This window comes from Sinocyclocheilus grahami, unplaced genomic scaffold (assembly GCF_001515645.1).
Source record: "Sinocyclocheilus grahami isolate Dianchi unplaced genomic scaffold, SAMN03320097.WGS_v1.1 scaffold60.1, whole genome shotgun sequence".
NCBI classification, from domain to species: Eukaryota; Metazoa; Chordata; class Actinopteri; order Cypriniformes; family Cyprinidae; genus Sinocyclocheilus; species Sinocyclocheilus grahami.
Genome location: NW_015505239.1, coordinates 628,429 through 648,888, shown reverse-complemented (window position 1 = coordinate 648,888; position 20,460 = coordinate 628,429). Strand labels below are relative to the sequence as shown.

Below are 20,460 nucleotides of genomic sequence, written 5' to 3'. Positions count from 1 at the left end.
ATTTCATCCAAAACTGCGGAAAGACATTCTCTTTTCTTTTATTCTCATTTTCAATTTTTTTCAATATTCAGAAAATAGATCAAAAGCACCGCTCCGACTCTACAATCAAGTCCTGAAAAAAGGATCATATGATTCATAATCACAGTTTTCCAATTGCTTTTTTCAGTGTTCATGGTACATGGTCCACAATCCATACAATGAGCCAAAGATCACATAAAACTCTAAATTTAATTTCAAAGGCTTTGAAACAAGAGTGCAATGCTCTGAGGCTCTCACATACTTGTGTTTTCTTTATGCTATGTGTAATTAAAATGGGTTTGGGTAGAGACAATGAACATCCAGCTAACGTTGGAGATCAAAAACTGGTTGTAAATCTGCTCGTTCCATTTCAAAAAGTAAATACTAAAACATATGGCGAAGTCATGGCCTAATGGTTAGAGAGTCGGACTCATAACCCAAAGGTTGTGGGTTCGAGTCTCGTACCGGCAGGGATTGTAGGTGGGGGAAGTGAATGTACAGCGCTCTCTCCCACCTTCAATACCACGACTAAGGTGCCCTTGAGCAAGGCACCGAACCCCCAACTGCTCCCCGGGCGCCGCAGCATAAATGGCTGCCCACTGCTCCGGGTGTGTGTTCACTGCTGTGTGTGTGCACTTTGGATGGGTAAATGCAGAGCACTAATTCCGAGTATGGGAATTAAGTCACCATACTTGGCCACACGTCACTCACTTATATTATTTTCACAATGCTACTAAAACAGTTCTGTTAAAATTACTGATTCAAAAAGACTCATGAATCAGTCTTCTCATAAGTATGTATGAATAAGTCTAAATCACTCATTATATTCATAATGTTCTCAAAGTACTACAAGAATCATAAATAGAATAGTTAGGAATCAGAATTGTTAGATTCTAACGTCTAAAATGAACAAACTCAAAGACAACAACAAAAGCACAAATCTTTACAGAAACCCTGACCACATGTACAATTTCCTTCCATAAATACAATATGTATCTGCCAATGAAAAGCCATTTTCAGCTTATAAATATATAGTCAGCTGTTTTAACACACAACAGCCGCCTTGGGACAACTATACACCGCACTGTGCTGTGATTGTTTGACAGGAGACAGGGGCTTCTGGAATTTGGTGATATCCTTTTTGTGGGCTGCTGTGACGTTCAAAAACAACTGCAAAAAAAAAGTTTGCTTCAAAAATACCTGTTTTTTTCCAGTATTTAAGCATTTTCTTAAATTAAGTGCATCTGAGTTGAGTGATAGTTCATGGTTTTGTTTTATTGCTGTTTTTTCCCCCATAATTTTTGTTAAGTTGCATGGATTTGTTTAATCATTTAGTACATTTGTAGTAGGACATTCAAAAGCAAACATAACAGTTTTCCACCCTCATGTGTTCCACAGAAGAAAGAAAAACATGAAAGTGAGTAGATGACGACAAAATTTTCATTTTTAGGTAAATTATTCCTACAAATGAAAGCACTTGAAAACTAAAAGATATGTCTCTCATTGTTTCACATCACTCTAGATGCAAAATCTACCAGGTTTACTGCAGTTCCTCACACATAAATACAAACACACATGATAAGCAGCTTCAATCGAGCGCATGGCTGCCATTGATCCACAAAACGGACTGATCCTCAGAGGTTTCCTGTCAGAATGTATATGCATATGTAACATGTACATACATAAAAAAGTGATACGTTTTATGTGTATTATTGTGTCTTTTTTAAAGCTATGCAAGAAATCTAAAGATCTCTAATCCTATGCTAAGAAGCGATAATAAGCAGATCCGTATTGTACTCAAAAACACCCACGCAGAGTATGAGTGGGGTTCAAAATCACTTCACACTTAGCTTCATTATAGCAACACAAGCCATAAAACCCAATCATACAATCACACTCACCGCCTGCCACAATATTCATTCAAGAAAGTGTTTTTTATGTACCAAGCCCGATACAGCTTTATCAAAGAGCTTTTAATCCAGTCTGGGGTGGCTTGCTCAAGCTTATCTCCTGACGGAAAAGCAGAGGAAGGAATCAAGTGCCAAATCAGGAACTGTAGTGGAAACAGAAACGGGTGCACACGCTCCCCAATTCAAATGCATTTTCGCTTTTTAAGTAAGCTTCAATAAATTGCAATTGCACATTTTTCACTGGCCACCAATGTATGATTGCTCCCAGCTGTAGATACATGAGAGCACTGGAAAAGAGAGAGGAGAAAATTTCATCTGAGCACTGAACGGTAGGACAAGGATTAACTCAAAAGCTCATTGCTGATGATTCTGACCTCATTAATCTTACATTATTAGCCATATACAGGGAACCTAAACCAAAAGATCTGAACAGAATGTGTTCGACCAGCCTTGAACGTTTAATTTGGACTCGACTTTAAAGGAATAGTGAATTCTGTCATCTTTTATTCTCCCTCATGTCATTCCAAACCTGTATGACTCTCTTTCTTCTGTCAAGACACACAAGATGACATTTTTGAAGAATATTCTGGCCACTTTTCAATATTTTTTTTATACATAATGAAAGTGAGCGAGGACTGGGTCCGTCAAAATCCAAAACAACAACAAAACATGCTATATATACACATTTCTGTCATGACAACTCTCGGAGGGATTGGCATGGTAATGTACATGACAATGTTCATGTATTTGATCTTGGCGGAATAGATCTGCTACGCTGCTGCTCCTGCGGCAGAGCAAGTACCGAGACTGTGAGCATGTAAGAAATACTGCTGCTGCAAACATAACATACATGAAATAACCCCTATATAGCACAAATGAATCACCTCATAGCAGATCTATACAGGTGGAGCTGGGGAAGGTGGAGGGTTTCTGAAGCACGCTTCAACTGCTACAGCAAGCACTAGTCATATATTTAAATGTTGAGCAGCGAGCTCATTGGCTACTGATACAGGAGAGAACCAATCAGCTGTGCCATGTGATAATGATGTCATTAGGTCAGATTGAGTTAGACCTATAGGACTGAGCCATCTAGAGTTTCATGCCAGAACTCTGTGTGTGTGTGTGTGTGTGTGTGTGTCTGTGTATATATAGGTTTGTGTGAGAAACAGATCAAAACTGAAATCATTATTCATGGAAATCATTTTGTTTCTCACTGGAATTTGTGAATTCAATTTTAAAAAATCAGTCTGCAAGATTTGTGGTTGAATTGGATTGGATCACTACTATTTTCAAATATAACTTGGATTACCCCAGTCACAATTGTTAGTTGTAAGTCCTGAAATAAAAATTCACCTGAAACAGACCAAAGAAACAGACCAAAATTGAAGTCATCATTCATGGAAATCATTCTGTTTCTCACTGGAATTTGTGAATTCAGTTCACAAAATCAGTCTGCAAGATTTGTGCTTAATTGGATCACTACTATTTTCAAGTATAACTTGGATTACCCAGACAGAATTGTTACGCTGTAACAATAAGTGCTGAAATAAAAATTCACCTGCTCTATTATGTTAATGTTATAAATCTCGCTGTGAGTGATTCATCCATGTATATGTACATTTTTGACTTTATAATGTTTCATCTTAATGTCAGAACTTGATCTATCTCAAGTTAACATTCATTTTTGAGTGCAACGCCCACATCTCAAAATCCAATCAACAACCCATGGATAGAATCAAGTCCAGCCCTACATTTTTTGTCTTTAAGTAATCTTTGCACTCATATGTACATCACAATATGGAAGGAAAATTCTGTTGCTACTTCCGACGCATCACAACTTTAATAGGCCACTGGAGGGAAACATAATTGTGAATATCTTTCAGTCTGTTGGCTACGCACAACTACAATATAACTTAAAAAACAACGTATGCATTATATGAACAAATTGTATTGTGCTTTATGGGTTCTGGCATCCTTTTTGAAACTTGAAAGCACTAGTAATTGCATGGAAAAGACCAGTAAATTATTCTTGTTTTGCGCTCTACAGATGAAAGAAAGTCACACGAGTTTGGATTGCCATACGTATGAGTAAATGATCTTTCATATTTGGATGAACTTTTCCTTTAATGTCTAAGTCTGAGAGATTCACTTTCCCAGCACACATGATCCCAAGGGCTTTGGCACGCTCTCTGAGAGGCTTGGCAGTGAGTGAATGAAGGCCGGAGGTGGAAGGCAAGTGCTGCTGTGCGAGGAGAGGGAATGCAGCAGGAACGTACCGCAGGGCAGTTTGATTTCAGGCTCCTGTCCAATAGGCTGCAGCAAATGTAGTCTGCATGCTGCCATATACACACCAGAGCTGCATCTCACCCCAAAACCTTATCACTTTCATACATTACGCTTATACTAACCAAAATACATCTTTAAAGGCAGCTATAAATTAATAAATAGAAGTAAGAGTGAAGACCAATCAGTAAAATAACATCACCATTGATGGTCTGCCATACTATTTGATGATTGTAGCAATGGTCAAAAAAAGTCCTGGCAGACTATGGGCACTGCTTTGTCCCAAAGACAAGTGCATGAAATCCATGTATAACTTATAACAATCTGTGTGGATTTATATATTAATGAGGTTATGAATTATTACTGAATGAATAAATGCCACATCACTATGATCAGCATGTATAAAATATTTAATATAAATTACTTCTGGGTTAATATGGTGTACGGATTAATAGACAGGCTATAGTGAATCACATTACATGAGATCTGTGCAAATTAGAACTGATTAAATAAGCTTGTCACCTAATCAAGGGAACATACTTAACCATAAATATCAGTGACCACATTTACATGCACTTAATTTTAATATTCCAGTTTATATGCTCAGTAGACTTTGGAATACTTACATATGCGTTCATGTTCCTCTACAGGAAGTACTGAAGACATCCTCTCTGGTTATTAATTGCATTGCATTTTAGTAATTTAGAATAGTAATTGAAATCAACTCATTGAATTCTTCTTATTAATGTCACTGCAACAGCAGCAGTATTATTTTTTAATTATTTAGATATTATTATTTGTATTAACATTTTGAATTAGTTTTATATATATATACAGTATATATATATATAAATTCTTGTATACTGTATTTTGTCCATGTGGTTTTTATTCACTTTTATTTCAGTTATTTTAGAACATCAAATTAAACTAAATGAAAATGAGAAATGTTGCCTTGTCTACTAGCTAAAATAAAATAATATTTATGTTTTTTGTTTTAGTTTTAGTTAACTATAATAACAGCACAAATGAGTTCAATTAAGTAACTGACATAACAAAATTCTGATTAATGTAGCAATAATCATGTGCATGTAAATTTCACTGAAACATCTGGCAGAAATAGACCTAATTGATCATACATAATAGCAGATGTTTCATACACAAGAATGTCTTTTCAACCCTTCTTTAGGTCAATTAATTGTACTTTGTCCTAAGCAAAATGAAAATTGAACTATTCGCTTTGTGAATACACGCAAACATCACAAGCTGGATGCCCTCAATGCATGCCTTTCTTCAACCTAGCAAAACAACCTAGTGGTCACAGTTTAAATTACTTTCCATCAGCCAAGCCACCCTGCAAAATATACGCAGAAGCCTTGACCCTCATTCATGTATACCTTAGAAGTAATCTATGGCTACTTTAATGCACAGAGACAGAGTTGAACTGCAGAGCAGATTAGTTCAATTAAGTAACTGACATAACAAAATTCTGATTAATGTAGCAATAATCATGTGCATGTAAATTTCACTGTAACATCTGGCAGAAATAGACCTAATTGATCATACATAATAGCAGATGTTTCATACACAAGAATGTCTTTTCAACCCTTCTTTAGGTCAATTAATTGTACTTTGTCCTAAGCAAAATGAAAATTGAACTATTCGCTTTGTGAATGCACGCAAACATCACAAGCTGGATGCCCTCAATGCATGCCTTTCTTCAACCTAGCAAAACAACCTAGTGGTCACAGTTTAAATTACTTTCCATCAGCCAAGCCACCCTGCAAAATATACGCAGAAGCCTTGACCCTCATTCATGTATACCTTAGAAGTAATCTATGGCTACTTTAATGCACAGAGACAGAGTTGAACTGCAGAGCAGATTGGATTAGTATTCAGGTATTGTGTGTTGCAAGTCTCAGCACCAATATGCATCAAATGAGGCTGCAATAACAACGCATGCAGGCCAGAGAATGTGGCAAGATAAGAACAGGAAATAGGGTGGAAAAAAAGCTAAACATGTGCAAACACACACAAGCACACAGACTTTGTGTTTTGACTGGTAAAGCCCAGCGTGGATGACAAGTCTGCTTTGTGGAGATAGGAAAAGGTATTTGAGACACACGGACACAAACACACAAACAGCCATTAACCACACTATTGTAAACACCTTCTTATCTCCTCTAGACACGTCATGGTCTGTCTAGAACTACATAAGTTGAAGATAGTTGGGGTTCTTTTATGCAGGAATTTTTACCTTATAAATAAAGAGATAAAAAAGTAGGTGTAAATTAAATAACTTAATATGTTTAATCTTGCAAACTGAACTGCAGAGCAGATTGGATTAGTATTCAGGTATTGTGTGTTGCAAGTCTCAGCACCAATATGCATCAAATGAGGCTGCAATAACAACGCATGCAGGCCAGAGAATGTGGCAAGGTAAGAACAGGAAATAGGGTGGAAAAAAAAGCTAAACATGTGCAAACACACACAAGCACACAGACTTTGTGTTTTGACTGGTAAAGCCCAGCGTGGATGACAAGTCTGCTTTGTGGAGATAGGAAAAGGTATTTGAGACACACGGACACAAACACACAAACAGCCATTAACCACACTATTGTAAACACCTTCTTATCTCCTCTAGACACGTCATGGTCTGTCTAGAACTACATAAGTTGAAGATAGTTGGGGTTCTTTTATGCAGGAATTTTTACCTTATAAATAAAGAGATAAAAAAGTAGGTGTAAATTAAATAACTTAATATGTTTAATCTTGCAAAACCTGTAAAATCTTACTTGTCTATGCATAAAGTTAATAAAGAAATTTACTGAAGGATATATTGTAGCTGCATTTGGTTGCTGTGGGCAGTCGAAGCAAAAAAGAAGACGACATAATTGTGCATACAGTGAATCTCAGGCAGACGTTTTCTTACGTAGTTTGCATTAAATTGAACAAAAGTGACAGTAAAGAAATTTTTTCTACTCTCTACTTTTCTGCGTTCTTAGAAAAAGGTGTATTTTATACATTTATACAGTTTTCACATAAATATTAAGCAGCAAAACAGTTATCATAATCGATAATAAAAAGATATGCTAATTGAGCACCAAATCAGCACATTAGATTTCTGAAAGATCATGTGACACTGAGGCCTGGAGCAATGGCTGCTGAAAATCCAGCTTTGCCATCACAGAAATAAATTCCATTTTATAATAAAATAGATATATTAAAATAGAAATCAGTTATTTAAAATTGTAATACTATTTCAGAATATTACGGTTTTTACTGTGTTTCTGTTCAAATAAATGTAGCCTAAGTGAGCATATGACCATTTAAAACATTTATTTATTTATTTATTATCAAAAAAGAAAGTGCATGAGTCTATCTCTTCACTGAAAAGACAAAAGTTTGTTGTCGATGTATGCAATTGTTTGTGTCTGCATTTGTGTGTGCTTGTTTCTTAGCATGAGTCAGCTGATGTTACTGTGAGGCTTGCATCAGCAAAACTAGAACCCAAAAGCTGACAAAATATCAGAGAAAAAAGGAAGGAAAAAAGTACAAAAACAGAAACAACTACAGAGAATGACAAGGCCAGACGCAGGGCCAGGAGAGCAGCAGCCATTGGCGCTGCCGTTCCTCATTGCTGTCTGCAGTAATGTAGTCAATGGTGCAGTGAGACTGGCCCCAGGAGCAAGCAGCAGACGGCCCTCCTCCACCAGCTGCTATTAATTAAACCCCACCAATCCTGCTGCAATACACTCGCAAAACAAACCTACCAACAGTACATTCGTCAGTACTTTCGTAAAGTCAAACTCCAAATATCTAAAAGAGGTTTTTACCTCTTAAAATTGATAGATTCACTTTTGTCCCATTCCCAGAAAAAGATGAGATCTATTTCAAGCTCTCAGAATATTAGAGCCATATTAGAGCTAGCATTTATTTTTCACATCCCACTATGACCAATTGAGGTCTTGTTAGCAGAACCTTTACTGCAGACACAGAATCCAATGTTGGCTTGATGCCACATGAGCCAATAATCACCCACTGATCTCATGCACGCAAGTGAAAACAGTAGCTGTATACTGCATTACTGAAACGTTTTTACAAAATAAATATACTATGGCTTTCTAAGCTAAATTAGTTACTATTACCATTATGGTCAACTGAATCAACATATGTATTCTATAAAATTTTGCAATATTCTTTTGTGTTGCATAGAAGATTTATAGGTTTGGAACAACATGAGCATAAGTAAATGATAGAATTTACATTTTTGGATGAACTATCCCTTTAAATTTGAAAGAGCAAAAGGTTTGTCTGATAAGGAGAGTTGCTCAGGTAGTTGGGTTAGCAAAGGGTCAATTAGTCTAGAAATTGGAGGAATTAACTGTCTATCCTGGAGTAGCATGAAGCAAAAGTAAGTTTTCTTTTGAGGGAACACTTAATTCAAAAGGCTATTTAATTTAAATGAACAGCTAAAGATAACATCCTAATGCATAAAACGCTATGGGCATTTAACAACTTCTTAAAACTTTGTTGAAAGTTTTGCTTGAATGAGAAGCAGCCCTTGTCTAAAGGATGATTATATCCAACAGCAGGAGAGAGATTTCAAATTCACCAGCAGCTATTTCTGCTCTGATAGAAGGAGCACTGAGACAAATGGTAAAACAGACGGAGAAATGAAGAGGAGATATAATCTGGCATGCACAATTAAAGGAACGCTTCACCAAAAACTGAGAGTTCTGTCATCATGTACTTACAATCATAATGTTTGAAACCTGTATGGTGCCATTTTTTTCCATCAAGCACAAAATTGACATTTCTTTGTAGAAATGTATGTAGCTATTTTTAATACAACCGTAGTTCATGGTGACCATAACCTTCAAGCCCAAAAAGGACCAAAACTCTTCATAGAAGTATCACAGAAGTAGTCCATACTACTTGTCTGCTATATTCTGAAGCCATACAATGTATTTATGTGAGAGACAGATTGAAATTTAAGTCATTTTTTACTGATAACTTCTGTAGTGTTTTTTGGCAAGAGCTGCTAAAAGTTTTATCAGGCATTTCTACTTTTGTGTTTTCTAAGGGGAAAAAACAAGGAAAATAAAAAGTGAATTACAGAATTTTTTGGGTGAACTAGTTTTCACACTTGCACATATCAATAAAGCCTCACCTTGGCCCGCGAATCTTTGATGAGAACCTTTCAGCCAGTTTCTCCAGACTGCGAGAATACTCCAGTTGAATCTCGGCTTTGCGCCGAAAAAACTCCTGCAGGTCCTGCAACAGCTGGATCCGAGCCTCTGATTGCTGCTCCAGGCACTTGAACTGCTCCACCAACTGATTACGGATCTCTGAGCAACAGAGTAGACATAAACACATTAGTTTGACTCAGCACAATTCTGGACAAATGCATATACAAAGCTAGTTAGATTCAGATGTACTTTCTCTTCACAAATAGGCTGAATCCATTATTTAATCCATACAGCTACTGACTAAAGAATGCCCATGATTATTCCAGTCATTTGTGACTACTGGTTACAAATTTTGGGAGCGCTTTTGTATTCCTTACACACATGGAACTATCATTTAAGTTGCTTGCAAAACTTTTTTAGTGTGTGTACGTGGCCAGAATATATTCCATCATCCCAGAGTATACAGGTGCATCTCAATAAATTAGAATGTCGTGGAAAAGTTCATTTATTTCAGTAATTCAACTCAAATTGCCAATGTAGATACGAAGGAAAACAATCTACCAGGAAATCTGTGTGCAAACTGGTAAAGGCAAATGGAGAAATATATAGTTGGCACATCAAGTCAGACTTTGTCCTTTAATAAAAAAATGGATGAGGCTGAAATCCACACTTGTTTTGTCATGATCTAAGCTTTAGACTACAGCTGTACAGCTGTTCCTTACCAAAGAAGAATGTGTGAGGATGGTAAGAATTTTGAAGTAGTCACCCAACAACAAAGCTGTCATATATAAAACATTCTTTATATATAGTCGATGTATTTACATATTCATAGTCAACTGTAGAATGATAGATGATAGATACAACTATAAAACGACAGAGCTAGATAGATAGATAGATAGATAGATAGATAGATAGATAGATAGATAGATAGATAGATAGATAGATAGATAGATAGATAGATAGATCTATAGATGTTATTCAGAGAAACTAATATTTAAGAACAAAGCCTGTTTTCACAAGAAAATCATTGACTTGCATTTAATTGTAAAGAAAGTCTCAAACAGAGTGTGTTCTTGAACTGACAAGCTGTTCCCTCAGTTCTGAGAGAAAGAAAATCAAGAATTATACTAACACAACAGCAAAGAACAAGTAGGTTGTAAGTCGCATCCCTCGGGCAGCCAGTTTTTACAGTGCTAAAGTGGAGCTTCTTTCATGTGTCATTTCAAAGAGGCCTCTATTGCTTCAAAGACTTCCTTTGAGGGAATATTTCATTATTTGAATTCCCGGTGCTAAGGTTAACAGAACAATTAGACAACAAAACTGTAGCTTGATGAAGCAAATCAAGCCTGACACAGAGAAAGCTTGAAATCAAACACAATGTTAAGGTAGACACCTTTACTGGAAATAAATAAATCCACTGCAATATTGACTGACTTGAGTAAAGCTGCTCAGGTTGAAAACTGTGATCTGCTGCTAACACGAAGCAACACATCAGCGCTAACCCGGTCAAGTTGTCAAGTGTGTCAAATAACTGCATTCTGCAGGATTTTTCACACATACAACAACACTTCTGAGCTACAAGAGAAGAATTAACCATTACGTTTAACAGCAAAGACTGTCATGGTGTTGAAATGGGAGGGCGTTCTGTTTTCCTGTGATATTGTGCTGCGATGGTGAGCCACAGTGGAGCAACACAATCTTCGGTTAACCACCGAACCTGGATCTTCCTTTAGAAGTGAGACTACCGCCTGCTGGCACTATTTGTGGTAAAACCCATTTAGGCCCTATTTAGAGGTAGCTTACATACTGAAGAAAAAAACTCTAGCATGTTGATACCATTCTCACAGGCTCCCTGAAAACTTCTGCTTTTCCTGTTTTTCATTTTTTCTCACTGCTTTTTCACAGTTTTTCACAGCGTGCATTCGTGTGACAAAACAAGAGAGCCTAGAAGAACGCCCCAGAAACATCTGACACCATTTCGCATGAATGGCAGGCAGGACTTTTTTGAAAATACTCTCGTAAAAGGAGCGGGTTTAAAAACCTGCAGCAGTGCAAGAGCTGAAAAATAGGTCATGTTGTAAGCGAGCTTCTCGCGGAGACCCTGAGCAATCACAGAATTATTCCAAAGAAAGAGGATTCCAAGTGCGCTGTGGCTTCACTTGATGTCTGGAACTCATAGCTGCTCTCGGAGGAGGAATGCTGTGAATTTTGGCCTGATGTCCCTTCTGCCCCTGTAAACTGGTTACTTTAGAAGCACGGAATTACTTAACAGAAGGATTTCTCCGGAATACCCTCATCTGATGAGACCGAACTCTGTCGCAAGTCTGCTTGTGGATAGACTCAGCAAATAACTAAACGATTGTGTCACACGATGGTTGACGCAACCCTGAATTACACTTTAAAATCAAACACACGGGTTAAGACCATCTGATTTCAATGAAAATAAATAGCCTGTCTCTCATATTAGCAAGCTGTGATGACTAAGCCATCTGAATAAATAGAGATGATGGATCCCTATTACAGAGCATATGAAAAGTAGGGTCAAGAGCCAAAAATACACAAAAGATCATCTAATTATACAGGCAACTAGCTTAACCTTTAATTTAAAGGTTTTCTAGCAGATACTATCTATCTAGACACTATCAATTATCTTATACTATAATTATCAATTATCTTATATACTGTGCGTCATTTGCTTCCCCTCCCCCAAACCATTGCCATCTGAGCCTTGAGTCCGTTTGTCTATATGGAAGAACTTGAAATAAGAGTGTTATAGAGATTCCTGAAATGTTCTTTGTAATTAAATCTCACAAGACGTGCCCTCAGTAGGTTTTGGTCTAGAACTGTGGTTCTCATATTGTGGTCTACGGAAACCCTGGTGGTCTGTACAAATATGTCATGTTAACCAAGGCTGCATTCATTTAATCAAAAATACAGTAAAACGGTAAAATTATGAAATACAGTTTAAAATAACTGTTTCCTATTTTAATACATTTTAAAATGTTATTTATTTCTGTGGTGGCAAAGCTGATTTTCTGACAGTAATTTTCTTTACTGTCACTTTTGATCAGTTTAATGCATCCTTGCTGAATAAGAAAAAATATTTGAGCAGAAACTTTTGAACAGTAGTGTTGGAAAAAAGTACAAACACATGGCTGAGTAATCAACTCAATTAATTAACTGACTGCGTAACATAATTTGTGGTAAAGTTTTTTAATTGGCTCATTTCAAAAATGTAACTCTGTACATTAGTATTTAGTCTCAATTGGAGAACAGTCGCATTCTCATTTCAATGAAATAAGAACAAAACAGCAGTCTGGGAAAATTAGGGATAATTTGTACACCACTTAAAACTGCAGGTAATTTGCTCTGAAGTAGTTTGTATTTTCTCCCAGATTTGAGGAGTTATGTGATCCAGAATCTTTCAGAAAGCTCCCTGGATTTCTGCAGAATTTGAACACCCCCTGTTCACAGTTCATTCAGTCTGTTCGTTTATTAAATATCATGGCTAATTTGATCATGCTTTCAGCTGCCATCAAGACTGCAGTTTCCTGAGCTCTGTTTAACACATTTTACCACGCTCAAATCCATTCAGCAGTTTTTCTCCAAAAATCTGCACAGAAAATGTTAAAAAGGACTGCAGGATCCATCTGGGAAGAATAAAACTGTTAGTCCCTCAGTCGTCTGAATAGCACAACAAGATTTTTAAAGTTTCTGAAGAAAATGTGAGTAGTGTTTTCTCATGCATATGCAAGAGTCCCACATTTGATGGTTTAGTACATTGCAATGCACTTTCTAGGTTGTTCTAGCAACCATCCAGAAGAACCTATGAGCCACTTAAAATAGTCAAAGATTCCACCCACAATAATATCATATCCTGCTCCCTAGATCAATAATGTTTTTACCATTTTAATGTCTTGCTTAGAAAGGCAGCAGCACAAATCTTAAAACAGTTCAAGTGAGGCAAAGTTTTGTTGTGCTTATGAGAACCTTTTTCAAAATACAGCATCATCTGACAAAACCGTCACAGTCGAAACAAGCTAAATTCTTCCACGCACCATTTGCACAAGAGTTCATTGAATTCACTTCTTTACAATGGTGAATTGGAGACTCAGGCCCTTTTCAAGCAAAATAAATCAATACCAAATGGTTCCACCAAGTAATAAGCACTTAAGAGTTTTACTGCAACACAATACCAGTGACGTGGACTTTATATGACACTGAAAGCTCGCCGTTCTCTGGTCTTTGCATGTATAATGCACTTATATTCCCAGACAAGCCCGTCTTTGAGTCTCTGCCATCTTCTAACCTTCGCTGCCTCCAAATCATTCTACTAGTGGATTTGTGTATTATTAGATTAGATTAAAGAGTTTCTATCTTTTTTATCGTGGGTGCTAGTCATCCATAGATCTCTCAGTCTCTCGCTCATTACACTCATTAATAATCCTCTTCAGATACACAGTGACTCAGACGCTGTTGTGTCAGTGAGACACTCTCTGTTCTGGAAAAGGGCAAACACTAACCTTGGACAAAGAGAGGAGTGAAATGTAGTCACAGGAAATATTTCAGAAGATAGAAAAGGGTGTAGTTTACCGATTGTCTGTTTGTCACTGTCTTCTAAAAAGCATGTGAAAACATGATTCATTGATATACTTATAGAATGAGCTTTATTGCCAGGTATGTTTACACATACATATAAAGCATTAAAGGTACAGTTCACCCAAAAATTAAAAATGTTTCATAATTTACTTGCCCTCATGTTTTTCCAAACCTTTATTAGTTTCTTTCTTCTGCTGAACACAAAAGAAGATATTTTGAAGAATGCTGTCAACCAAACAGTGGCTGGTTGCCACTGACTTCCATAGTACTTTGTTCTCTATACTATGATAGTCAATAGCAACCAGCCACTGTTTGGTTTTCAGCATTCTTCAAAATATCTCCTTTCTCTTCTTTTGTCTCCACAGCTTTCAAAGTATACTTCTTTTTCCGCTGACATCACTTAGACAATCCAGGCTATTGGATAGATAATGCTAACTAACATACATTTAGGAAGTGTTCTCCATCCAATTAATTCCCAGTAGATAAAATCAAGCCCCATCCCATTTTTTCTCACTGAATATCCTGTTTCACTAGGAAACATGTCACATTATTCAAATGAAATGGGTTGCTAAGCGTCTAAACTTAACGTTCATGTCCAATTTTCAATGCTAGATTCTTCAATTTAGTGTTCCCAATCTTGAGTATCATAGCATAGCATTACCATAGTATGTCACAGACTCACAGCATCATTTTTGTGTTAAAAATTATAAAGTCTTCACTGAGGTTAATACATATCAAGAACATCTGACTCATAACCGAGGGCACAGCCCATTTAAATAATTCATTTAAGCAAAGACACCTTGGAAAATCTGTAATCCATATTATTCAGCAATTTCCACCAATGCATTATGCGTGTAGCTTGAAGCAAACAGTAGCTGAATCAGCATCTTTTCCAATCACTGCTCACTGCTTACCAATAGGAGTCTAAACACAGGATGTATGAGTTAAGCAGGGGTCATTTTCGAACAATATTTAAATCTTTGACGTGTTCTCTTTCCCTTCCCCGCTCTCTTTCTTTCTCTCTCGCTCCACCTCTCAGCACCCCTTTTCTCCAGCCATCTGTACAGCAAGTCCACTGCAGCAGTTTTGCAGAATTCACACCGAAGATTACATAACACACACTGCAGGCAATTAACTTCAAACTGAATCTGATAAAGCCCCCCATCGGTTCTATTAAGGCCCTATTCATTAATGACAGCAAACCTGACCTTATGAGCCCATTAGTTAACTTATTAGCCCGATATAAGAAAAGGTGAGAACAGACATATGCTGCAAGATATGGATCTTTCTTGTGGAAAAGGTCCAGCACTAGAGAACAGAACTATGGGTGACATTTGAGCTTTAAACCATCTTGGACTTCGCAGTCCATCATCAGCCAAACAGAACTCTTAAGAGTCTGTTTAGGCCCATATGTTTATAATAGACTGATATACATTATATTCGGCTGCCATGATGGCATTTATATGATGCCATTTGCCCCATAATGCCTTGGATCATTTATGTGGCATCATTCTTCAGAGCAAACGACCTTTGATGGGTGGTTATATGAGGGCAGACAGCTAGATCATAACTATCCTGTTATCATGGAGTACAGAATCAGAAACACAAGTACAATACAAAAAAGCTAATGTGAAAGCTGATGTTTATATATTCACCATCATAATTAGAGCATCTACAGTACCATTCAAATATTTGCGGTCGGTAAGACTTTAAATGTTTTAAAAGAAGTCTCTTGTGCTCACCATGGATGCATTTATTTGATAAAAAAAAATACAGTACAAACTGTAAAATTGTGAAAATATTTTTCAATCTGAATAGAATTTTAAAATGTATATTTATTCTTGTGATGTCAAAGCTGAATTTTCAGCATCATTACTCCAGTCTTTAGTGTCACATGATCCTTCAGAAATCATTCCAATATGTTGATTTGGTGCTCAAGAAACATTACTTACTGTTATCAATGTTGAAAAAAGTTGTGCTGATTAATATTTTTGTGGAAACCATGATATATTTTAAGATTCTTTGTTGAGTAGACAGTTCAAAAGATCACCATCAATTTGAATTAGAAATATTTTGTATTATATATGACTTTACTGTCAACAACATGCCTGTTAGATCCTGTACCCACTAAATTACTGAAAGAGTTGTTACCTGTAGCAGAAGAACCGCTTCTCAATATTATTAACTCCTCGATATCTTTAGTTCACGTCCCAAAACCATTCAAGCTGGCGATTATTAAGCCTCTTATTAAGAAACCACAACTAGATCCTAGTGAACTGGCAAATTACAGACCCATTTTCATTTTCATTTCCAAATCTTCCGTTTATGTCTAAAATTTTAGAAAAAGTTGTGCCTGCTCAATTGTGCTCCTTCCTGCAAAAATATGATCTCTATGAAGAATTTCAGCACAGATAGCACAGAAATCCCACCATAGCACAGAAATTGCACTTGTTAAAATTACAAATGACTTGCTTCTTGCGTCAGACCAAGCCTGCATCTCATTGTTAGTTTTACTTGATCTTAGTGCTGCGTTCGACACCATAGATCATGACATACTCATAGATCGATTACAAAACTATACAGGTATTCAAGGGCAGGCTTTAAGATGGTTTAGATCCTACCTGTCCGATCGCTACCACTTTGTTTATTTAAATGGGGAGTCATCTCAATTATCACCAGTAAAATATGGAGTGCCAATGCCACAAGGATCTGTCCTAGGTCCTCTGCTATTTTCAATATACATGTTGCCCCTTGGTAATATTATTAGAAAATACGGGATTAGTTTCCACTGTTATGCTGATGATACTCAACTATATATCTCAACAAGACCAGATGAAACTTCTAAATGATCTAAGCCCACAGAGTGTGTTAAAAATGTAAAAGATTGGATGACCAATAATTTTCTCCTATTAAATTTGGATAAGACAGAGATATTACTTATTAGACCAAAAGACAGTACACAGAATCTCTTGGATTACAATTTGCAACTAGACGGATATACTGTTACTTCCTCTACAGTCAAAAATCTGGGTGTTATATTAGACAGCAACTTGTCTTTTGAAAATCATATTTCCCATGTTACAAAAACAGCATTCTTCCATCTTCAATCCAAGAAACATTGCCAAGCTACGAAACATGTTACCTGTTTCTGATGCAGAAAAGCTAGTTCATACATTCATGACCTCTAGACTGGACTATTGTAATGCACTACTAGCTGGTTGTCCTGCATCTTCAATAAACAAGCTACAGGTAGTCCAAAATGCAGCTGCTAGAGTCCTTACCAGGTCAAGAAAATATGATCATATTACCCCAATTTTACAGTCTCTGCACTGGCTACCTATTAAGTTCCGTATCAGTTACAAAATATTATTACTTACCTACAAGGCCCTTAAAGGTTTAGCTCCTGCGTACCTAACTAATCTTTTACCACGCTACAATCCATCACGCTCCCTAAGGTCGCAAAACTCTGAAGTCTTTCAAAGTCCACTAAAGGAGCGCCGCCGCTCACGCAGACCCGCCGGCCTCCACTCACTCTAGCCCGCCACCGCTCACTCTAGCCCGCCGTGTGAAACTACTTTGTTTGGCCTTCCAAAAGAGGACACGACTAGAAATCAGTGGTTAAGTTGTATTTACAACACTGTTCCAGAACAGTTCAAACCAAATATTCAGATTTGTGCAGCACATTTTATGGAGGACTGTTAGAGTAGAGTAGACTACATCCTGGTAGAGTAGACTACAATGCCGGCTGTTCTGACTCACAGACTGTAAGTACATTTTAATTTTAAGGATTGCCACTGATGATTCAAACTAGGGATGTAACGGTATGAAAATTTCTTATCACGATTATAGTGACCAAAATTATCACGGTTATATTATCACGGTATTGTTCAAATATGCTGGAAATGTTCAAAAAGTACTGACACACAAATAATTTCACCAAGTTTTACATTGAACAAACAACAAATAAAATGAGTTTTTGTTTGCATAACTAAAACAATAACATTGCCAATGATGTCCGGATTTTAAATGACAACATGACTGACAACAGTTTATCTAATAGCATGTTCAAATATCTTATGTAAATGTTCAAATAAAGCTTTGAAAAAGTTTCATAAATGGTAAACCTCACATTTCAGCTTTTAAATAAAGAAAAGTCAAAATGATAATTGATTAATAAATGATTATATGTATTTTATCTGCTCCATAAATAATAAATACCTTATTGTTTAAATATGTAGAATCCACATAAGCTTGTTTTTCATCAACCAGTCAAAATTTACAACAGGGCATGTTATAAGCCGGGCTTGGGGTGCTTTCACTTCCGAATTTGCGATCTTGTTGTCACGTTTTACAAGAAAAGATCATTGTCTGATTTGCTTACATTATACATCTACACACCTTTCACTTTTTAAGACTAAAACAAAAGATGGATTCATTGTTATTCTTAATTAAAAAGCATAACAATAAAACAGTAAGATACAATGACAAACTAGCTTACAAAACGTTGATTAACAAAAACGAATAAGACGAGACATGGCATACACCACATGCTGTATTATATACCGACTAATAAATTACAGAACGTTTAGCAAACACTGAGGAATCAAATAAATAAAAAAGAGAGCCTCCATAGCATAACATGAACAGTAAAGATAACAAGCTGAAGCGGCAAGTATCAACCAGGCTTTACACTATAATACAAATGCCTCGTTTATAATGGGTTTTAATGTTTTTGTCTCGTCGCTCCGGCCAGGACACGGCATCACAGTATGGTAAGGGGCGTAACATTTCCGTCACACACTTGAGGTATTCAGCCAATCCCAATGCACTAGATAGCTGGCCAATCAGAGCACACCTCGCTTTTCAGACCAATGAGCTTTGTAAAAATCTACGCGTTTCAGAAAGGCGGGGCATAAATGAGACACAATAATGTACAGTATGCGGAAAATAATGTGTTTTATGAACCTTAAACCGCAAAAACATTTCATTACACCAAATACACAAAATAATGTTCTTTTTAGCAACATCCTATGACCCCTTTAATAGTTAGTAAGGTTGCTGTTAAGTTTAGGTTTGATTAAGGAATCTAAAATACGGTCACGCAGAATAAGCCATTAATATGTGCTCTATAAGTAACAATAAACAGCCAATATGCTACTAATATGCATGCTAATAATAAGCAAGTTAATAGTGAGAATTGGTCCTTAAACTAAAGTGTAACCAAAGATTATATTTAACAGTAATATTAAATTGATAGATGGTGGCAAAAATAAAATGTTGATAAAATGTTGGATGTTATTTCAAAATTATCATTATCATCATCAGCAAAAGATAAACACACATAGACACCATACACACTCACTCAATCTTATAATTCCTGATCAAAGCCAATTAGTCTCACACAATCATTAGATTCAGAACATGAACGTGTGCAATTGTCTTCCTAACTCCACATGGAAAGTCTATTTAACATCTGCACTCCACGGCTGATGCAGAGCCTGCGACATCAATTAACTGAAATTGGGTACATGAGACAATACTGCAGCAATATCTCTGTCCAGGAAGAGGATAATGTAATTCTGTCCTTTTTGTCCAAGCAGACAAATCCAAAACACACACTAAATACATGAACACACACAGAAACACACCCACGCACGCACACAAACACACCAGCTTCCCATCTATTTAACGCATTGATTTCTCCTCCCTAGCTGAAGTATTACCATCAGCATCCTGTGTCTATGTTATATGATCTGGCTTCTTTAGAGAACTCGAGACATGTCCCTTTTAGAGCTGGGCCTTCAATCACAGCTGTCTCCATGCCAGTCCCACTCACAGAGAAAAATGACTGTACACTGTCTCTACGGCAACGCACGGCGTATTCTCCCGGGAAAAGGTCTGAGGAGAGATGGAGGGCGCCGAGATATTGGCACGTGCACATTTACACAAGGCAACATGACAAGACAATCATCTGACCTCTTTTGTTCCTGGCTACCTCTTGTGTGACATCAATTTTTAGCCTTTTTCCCTCTGGCTATACAAAATGTCAAAATTGCAGTGCTCAATTGCAATTATGTCAGTTGCTGGTTAAGAGCATCTGGGTAAAGACAAAGAGCATGAACAACATTGGCCGTCCACACAAATCTAGATCCTTTTATGCTGGCTATAATGCAATGAAATCGAGAATTGTATTATTCAGTTAAACTTTAATAACCAGGTATATGGCGCTTCCTCTAATAAATGATTTTATAGCATGAGAACAGTAAACCAAGACAGGTAGTAAATACTGAATTACTCACACACGTCAATACTCAATACAATTCAATTCAACACATTCCTGTTTGTTAACAGTGTTATTCAGAGCAGTGTTATTTTAGTATAACTCAGATACTGTTTTTATTATTTTGAACCGGTTTTATTTTTAGATTTGAGATACAAAAAAAAAATGTATATATATATAT

The 20,460-nt window shown here is 36.7% G+C and overlaps 1 protein-coding gene across 1 annotated transcript in view; it reads right to left on the bottom strand.

Annotated features, from left to right (window-relative positions):
- Positions 1 to 20,460, bottom strand: part of LOC107584493 (SLIT-ROBO Rho GTPase-activating protein 3-like) — an 86,296-nt gene that overhangs the window by 54,183 nt on the left and 11,653 nt on the right. Inside the window, exon 2 of the mRNA XM_016271126.1 lies at positions 9,382 to 9,559. Coding sequence (XP_016126612.1) covers positions 9,382 to 9,559 — 178 coding nt within the window. The remainder of the gene's footprint in view (positions 1 to 9,381; positions 9,560 to 20,460) is intronic.